The following is a 7,980-nucleotide window of genomic DNA, read 5'->3' on the forward strand; positions in this document are numbered from 1 at the left end:
TTTGTGAAACAACAGCTGAAGACAAAACTTTACTGCTCCAAAATCCTTCAGGGTGATATAAGAGAAAGTCTATTAGTTAAATTCAAATACTTCTCCTAAATTTTCATTATGTTTGTTAAGGCAGTGCTGGAATTTAAAGAAGAGACTGCTTTAAATATTTGGATTTAATGTGCTTTTTGTTGATATAATTGGTTGAGGGAGGGGATTGACAACAGCTGAAGACAAAACTTTACTGCTCCAAAATCCTTCAGGGTGATATAAGAGAAAGTCTATTAGTTAAATTCAAATACTTCTCCTAAATTTTCATTATGTTTGTTAAGGCAGTGCTGGAATTTAAAGAAGAGACTGCTTTAAATATTTGGATTTAATGTGCTTTTTGTTGATATAATTGGTTGAGGGAGGGGATTGTCCTGCTCTGCTCTGTGCTGGGGCAGCCTCACCTGGAATATTGTGTGCAGTTGGAGCACCACAATGTAAGGAAGAGATTCAGTTATTGGAGAGTGTCCAAAGGAGGTAACAAGGGTAGTGAAGGGCCTTGAGGGGAAACCATATGAGGAGTGGCTGAGGCAGGTGGGCTGTTCAGCATGGAGGAGACTGAAGTGAGACCGAGTCACTGGATACAACTTACTCATGGAAGCACAGGAGCAGCACTGACCTCTGCTCTCTGGCAACCAGTGACAGGACCCAAGGGAATGGTCTGAAGTTGTGTCAGGGGAGGCTTAGGTTGGATCTTAGGCAAAGGTTCTTCCCCCAGAGGGTGTTTGGGCACTGGAACAGCTCCCCAGGGCAGTGGTCACAGCCCCAAGCCTGACAGAGCTCAAGGAGTGTTTGGACAATGCTCTCAGGCACAGGGTGTGATTCTCAGGGAGTTGGACTAGATGATCCTCAAGGGTCCCTTCAAACTCTGATTATTCTGTGATTCTGTGATGTAATTTTCCACCTTGAAACAGCTCCAGAGAAGTGATGATGAAAAACTAATACAGTAGCAGAGACATTGCTCTATTCTAAGAAAAACTTCCTGAAGCTGTTTGTATTTATACAACTTGCCCATGTGTGTCACAGATGACTGTGGCCTTCAGGAGGATCACTGCCACAGGAGATGGCAACTGAGTTAGTGATCTCTGCTTGCTGGGCTGGATGTACTGTGCAGGGCTGTGTGGGAGGTGTCCTGAGCGATGGGCAGAGGGATCTGGGTTGGCTGCAGATGTGTAGAACGGCTCTTCTTATGTGCTGCTGAATTTTAGCACAGACATCTGCTTCTGCTGTGAGTCACAGAAATATCGGTATCATCAATTTGTATTTTCCTCTTCTGGTTTGCTGAGTTGACCTGGACTTTTGGGTAGGTGCAAGAAGAGGATTGATGCATTGTGATGAAGTGATGCATTGAGGTGCATCACTTTCAAGGGTACTTCAAGTATAGGAGTCATCCTTGGCCTCCATTAAAGCAACCCTTATGCTTCATATGGGAATGGATGCAGTGTACCACTGTTTCCTCATCACTGTGGCTGTTATTTGGATTATTTGAGTTGTTGTGCTAAATTAAAGCAGATTTGCATAGAGTCCCTTCTTTAATTTCACTTCCTCACTATCCTGTTAAAATTATTGCTAGTTTGCAGTGGGAGAGAGAAACTGGTGAAAACTCACTAGATGGATATAAAACACTGGAAAAAAATCCTGTTTTATTTCATCTGTAAAGTCAGCAGAACTCTCTGAGCACATGTGTATGTAGAAGTGGTGGATAAAAAGCAAAGCAAAATGCTGCTCTGAGAGGAAACCACTGGGGCTGTTGCCACAACCAAAAACCTTTGGGCCAAAGTCCAGCAGATTTTCCTGAGGCTGCAAAGCCTCAGAGAGAAAAGAGAGAAAACAATAGAGCCACAAAAATGCAGGAAAACTTCTTGCAGAAGAGGAAATTGTACTCAGTGAGCAACACTGCAGAAATTTGAGGTAAATAAAGAGAGGAAGAGTGAGAAGTGGTGGACGGATGATTTTTTTTTTTAGTGGAGAGAGTCAGGACCTAACACAATTAAAATCAACACGTGCTATGATTCTTAACCGTAATCTCTTTGGCGCCTTGTTCTTTCCTCTGCATCACAGTAGGGATTTGAGCTAAGCTGGGAGTATATTAAATAATCTACCCATTGCTAAATAGCTGCTTTTGGGCTTTTTTTAGCTGCAAGATGCATTATATCAAAAGCTGCTGTGTGCCCATGCCTTGGGGGCAATCCTGCTTGAGTTGTTGGTGCAGATCATTCCTCTTTAGTGACTTTCCTGCAACTGAAACAACATGGGGGTTTTGCTGCTACAGGGTGTACTTACAGCTGGTTTAATGTGCTACTGATTATGATAGTAGAGGTTCCTAAATAAAAGGGTTAAAGCCAGATGAATCCTCACCCTTGTAGAAGGGGCTGGGGTGAAGTCTGAAAGGAGTAGAATTACTAGGTGGGTGTCAAGGGAAAACACTTCTAGAGTAAAGAGTTAGTATTAGAGAACAAAAGGGCCTGTTGGAAAGCAAAGGTGTTTCTTCAAGCATGAAGACATTCACTACTCTGTAGTTTTAATACAAAGTTGTGGTCAAAAACTGACAGTCTCTTCTTTTTCCTTCCTTTATTCCAGTTGAGTGGATTGCTGCAGTGTCCTTAGCTGCTGGAGCAGCTGCGGTTGGGTACCTAGCTTACAAAAAATTGCTCTCTAAAGACAAATGCTGCAAAGCCATGGTGAATCCTCATATCCAGAAGGATAACCCCAAGGTAGTCCATGCATTTGATATGGAAGATCTGGGAGACAAGGCTGTGTACTGTCGCTGCTGGAGGTCTAAGAAGGTAAGAGAAGATTTAATGGTCCAGTGAATCTCAGCAAAACTACTTACAAACTGCTTTATTTAGAGGGAACTTATTCTTTTCACCCAAACTATTCTGCAGTGAGTTGTAGCAGTATTTGAATGCCTAAAACTCAGCAGATTTGTGCTGTTGCTCAGAGTAAAGCTGCAGATCAGTGCTAATAGTGAACAGAATGTTTCTGTAGCTCCAAAGAAGCAGATCCCTGGGAAAGAGAGGCACTGTATAGAGCAGGGGCATGGATGGCAGGTACCATTTTATATGCTACCTGTGCCAATCCTGAGGCTTGTCCAAAACTATTGGGAGCTCAGGAACCACCGAAGACTTTAAACACCTTTTTTTGGAGCAAGTTGGAAACCTAGTCAGAAACTACCTTGCTTCTAGTACATGGTGCACGCCAGTGCAATCACAGTGGCATAATTTAGACCTCTGTTTTTGAGCAATTAAAAGTCTGGCCTAGACACTATCCAGCTGATTTGCATATCAAGTTGGGTTGCCTCAGTTGCCTATAATTAGTGGTAAAACAGCCTTGCAGTAACACTAAGATCAGATTTAAATCCGAGGTAGGGCACTTGATGTAGCCGAGATGTGTCTAATTGATCTCTAGAGGTAGTTCTGGGATCTGTAATGAGCTTGCATGGTAGTCCTGTCCGTTTACCACTGGTGCATGTTCAAAAACTTTGTTAGAGCATGGTAATGTGTGGAGGTTGAAATAGTAGAGACCTTCAAAGCCAGGTAAGTGCCTTGAAATTTATCTCTTTTTCCATCAGTGAACTGAATACTAGACTTCTCCAGTCTTTGCCACTGGTCTAGTCAGGCCACACGGGGCAGTCTTCCAGGTGCTGTAACTTGTGGTTTTTGCTGTGGTGAGATCTGACTTCATTCCCTTGTGGGAAGCTCAGGAGATCACACATTTGTAGCTGAATTTGGTTTAACAATAAAGCACTGCTAAGGATTAAACAGCATCATGACATGATTCTGAAATAGTCCTGTGGAGATGCCCTGGTCTTCTCTGTTCTGTCTGGAGGCTGAACTAATTTGAACCTTGGTGTTTGTGCTTTCTGCTTTCTACTCTTATTTTCTAAACACAAGTGGAAGATAGAGTCTGGTTCCAGTTGCTGCATTGCAGCTCCTGCCAATTGTTTGCTGTTGTTTGATACTATCTTATTGTGTGCAAAATAAAACCCTTTAGAAGTACATTTTGGCATAAATTGAAGGGGTAGTGTCAGTTTAGGAACATACTGTCCTACTGAGTTAGGGCTCTAATCACACAAGAGGAAGTAGATGGGGCTGTATGAGTCTGTTCTTAGAGCTCTGATCTGCAAGGTCTTGTAAAGGCATCAAGGAGGTCAGTGGAAAATTTTGAAGGCATTTGTTCTCTTTTACTGTTATTTAATGATGAGTATTTTAACATGTTCTGCATCAAAGCCTGTAGTTCCCAGTTTGGCTGCACCTTGCAGGGTGGGCAGCAGCATCTTTAAACGCTGTGTGTGCTGCTTCTCCTGTGCCATTATTGCCCCGCAGCAATAAAATACATCATTCTCACACATCTGTTATCCCTGGAAGTTGCGAGCTGTCATTATCTGGTTCTTCCAGCTCTCAAACTGTTAACATTTGTAATTCCGTGGTGTCAGAATGTGGAATGTGTGTGCTGCTTCCAGTGTAGGAAATCACAATTACTCCAAACTCTAAGTACCTGCTGTGTGGTTGTTAAATAAGTGGCATATAAAGGTTAGAAGAAATGTCCTCTTGTATCACCATGTGCATTTCTTATCAGATTTAGCCTCACCTGAGGCTGTGGATAGAACCAGTAGTGTTAGGAACCAGAGGCTACTTCTATTGCACTGATGATGTGCATGCACTTAGAGCTGGCTCTGTGTTCCTTCTCCAGAGGGAATAGCAAAACAGTTGGACTATACCAGGCTATTTGGAGTAACTCTTAAAAAAGGAGCAGGATTATTTGCAGTTAGGGTTTTTTTTCTCTGAAATTGTGCACTTCAAAGGCTTTTGTGCTGTCCAGAGGCTTTGTGGAGTGTATATGTTTAAAAAAACCCCACACCTGGTATCTTCAAATAAGTCTGTCTTGGAATATAATTATCTGTTCATAATGGGTGGGTAGTTCTTTAAATGGCCCTTTCCTATTCAGTGCTGTGCCCTGCAGGCACTCACTTCACAGTTGTCAGGTTTTGTGAAAAAATAATCCCAGTGTTCAAACTTTCATAGAATCATAGTATGTTAAGGGTTTGGCATGGACCTTAAAGAGCATCCAGTCCTGACCCTCTGCCCTGGGCAGGAACACCTCCCACCAGAACAGGTTGCTCAAGGCTTTAGCCAACCTAGCTTTGAACACTGCCAGAGTTGGAGCAGCCACAACCTCCCTGGGCAACCTGTGCCAGTGTCTCACCACCCTCACATTCCACACAGACACTCTCAGCCTGTCTCTGAAGATGCTTCATATTCGTCTCCTGCAGGGTCACCAGCACTGAGAATTTTGGCTGTAAATTTATTTGCCTCTCCAGCACTTACGTGTTCTTACATCTGTCCCCATTTAGATTGTTCATACTAAGAATACAGAATTTGACATTAAAGGCTACAGTAGCGACTTTAGTTTTTTTGTACCTTCTCCCTGCCCCAAAAAAACTGCCCAAACCCCCAAATCAAACAGCTATACAAGAAAGTGATTTCTTCACAAAAAAAAGGTTAATAAGGTAAAAACTCCGAAGACAAAGAAACTAGGATGCAAGTAAAAGCAAAAATTACAGCAAGTATACATAAAAGGGCAGGACTACTCCAGCTTTACCAGTGTAGAGGCAAGAGTTTGGTCTTTAAACTGTAATTAAAGTTAGAACACTTGTTTTCTCACTTGTCTTCATTTTTAACAGGAAGGGGAATTAATTTGCTTTCTGTCACAATGACCTGCAGCTTCTGTGTCCTCCAGAGAAGTCCTAGTCCACAGGCTGTGAGCTGAGGGAGACTGCTGCAGGCTGTCAGCAGAAAGAGTGATAGAGAATCCAAACCTTTTCAGTGTCAAGGGAAATCAGCTGAGCTGTCCAGGTCACCATACAATTCCTGCAGAGTTTGACTTTGACCACTACTGCCATCCTGCTTTTTCTTAATCAGGGATGAACAGGTTGTGTCAGGCCCAGGATCCATCTGGGCTTCAGGGTGACCAAGTGGCTGCTCTGGAAAAGTGGTGTTTGGTTTGGTTTTTCTCCTGAGAAGCCCAGTCCTAATGTCCCAGCCCCTGGGAGCCAGTGGTTCTGAGAGCACGAGGATGAATTCAGAGCAGAGTTGGTAGGTGTTAAAGACATCTCCATGCTACCTAAAGCCTATGAATTCCATCATTTGGATCACTTGCAAACTTGGCATGATGATGTTGCTGCAGCTGGACTTTGGGTTTGCCTCCTTAGGGCTTGTGAGATGTTTGTGTCTGATGGAAGCTGTGTTGATGCTGTGTGAAGCTGAGTGGTGCCCAACTTGGATTCTAACAACATTGCTTCTAAGCCAAGAAAATAGTAACTGAATGCAAAATATTGGGGTGTGTGTTCTGTGATCATCCCCAGAGCATCCTCTACAGAGGAGGCCTAGCCCTGAAAACACATCTTTGAGAAGAGATGGGATCTAACCTCACTCTTATTGCCTCATGGATCTTGTTGCCTCATGGAATGTCTTTTGGCTCTTTCCTGTGGAAAGAGCTGCCTAGGAAGAGAGTGGTTATCATGTGCTCTCCCTGCTCTTTGCATCCCCTTCCTGGCACATGTCGCTGAGGCAGAGAAACACTGCCCTGGGCAGTGACAGCTAAAGGAGTCCCCACAGTTCCTGCTCTGACCAGCCTGTTCTAAGGTGTTTTGGGGTCTTTCTATGGAACAAAAAATTCTCCAAATGACTTCCTCAGTGCTGCCCTTAAGAGCCATGTCAGTTGAAAATGCAGTTTTTTCATCAGCCAGGCAGAATCCTAGTGTGGAAGGCAGCAAAAGGACTGTTGTGTGGATGAGGGAAGCTGCCTTGAGGCAGCAGTAGGGTGAGGTGTGTCTTGTTTAAGAGATAAGCTAGGGAAACTGTCCTTTTTCTCATCATATGCTATAGAAAACCAGGAAAAGAATTGAGCTAAGGATCTCCTCCTGTTTCCCTTCCTCACCCCACTCTACTGCTGCTGTACTCAACTCTGGCTGATACCTGGGCAAACAAAGTGTGGGGCAAGGCTGAGAGCAAGGTACCAGCTAGGTTACGGTTGTCCTGAGGCAGGAACACCAAATAGAGTGGAGTTTAGTGGCTGCTCTTCTAGAACAGCCTCTTGTCCACTTCACACCAACAAGGATAACACTAGTGTTCAGCCAGAGCTCAGAGGGACCTGAGGCCCCAGCACAGAAGTTGTGGTCACAGGGGATTTAATGAGAATATATCTAATAAACTTTCAGATTAGGTTCTTAATTCTGACTCTGGATGTGCTTTAGATGTGTTTGTTCTTTCTCTTTTCAGTTCCCACTGTGTGATGGTTCTCACACAAAGCACAACGAGGAAACTGGCGACAACGTGGGGCCTCTGATCATCAAGAGGAAGGAGGCCTAGTGAACAGTAGAAGCTACAAAATGAATGTCTGACAAATCCTCTGCTCACTTGTAATTGGGGGGGGGGGAACCACAAATCCTTTGTCATGTCACTGATGACTTCCCAGTGTAGTATATATACATCAGGCTTCAGCATGTGTACTTCATGTGCTTGTTGTCTTTCAGTCACTACAATGCATAACTTACTCAATAGTCATGGTTCAAACCTTTTGTGCTGTCAAGTGTGTGTACCCTCTCACTGAATATGAAGCTAAAACGACACACAGAATGTACTTTGTCAGGAAATAGGGATTAAATTATTTTCAAGTATGTGTGTACTGCTAGAATATGTGTGCAAAGGGTAGAGCCTGAAATCCTGGAGAGGTTCTAAAGTCACAGAGCTGGATAGATTTCCATGTAAAAGGCAGGAGAGAAACCGTGGAGCCAAAATGCAGCTCAGTCTCTGATGGTGCTGCATTTCCTGCAGGTGTCACTTCTAGCTTGTTACACTGCTGTGCTGTGTGGCTTCCTCAAAGAACCAATCCCACATTGCTAGCTATGAAGAGACAACAGAAAAGGCAGATGGGAAGATGGAG

The 7,980-nt window shown here is 43.7% G+C and overlaps 1 protein-coding gene across 1 annotated transcript; it reads left to right on the forward strand.

Moving 5' to 3' along the window:
* Positions 1-2,616: 2,616 nt before the first annotated feature.
* On the forward strand, positions 2,617-7,780 carry CISD1 (CDGSH iron sulfur domain 1; the record flags this gene model as incomplete). Its single annotated transcript, XM_009078788.1, has 2 exons — positions 2,617-2,822; positions 7,317-7,780. Coding segments are annotated over 2 exons (296 nt in total), but the record flags the coding sequence as incomplete, so codon positions are not given.
* Between the last annotated feature and the right edge of the window lie 200 nt (positions 7,781-7,980).

Source organism: Acanthisitta chloris, unplaced genomic scaffold, assembly GCF_000695815.1.
Source record: "Acanthisitta chloris isolate BGI_N310 unplaced genomic scaffold, ASM69581v1 scaffold8067, whole genome shotgun sequence".
Taxonomy (NCBI): Eukaryota; Metazoa; Chordata; class Aves; order Passeriformes; family Acanthisittidae; genus Acanthisitta; species Acanthisitta chloris.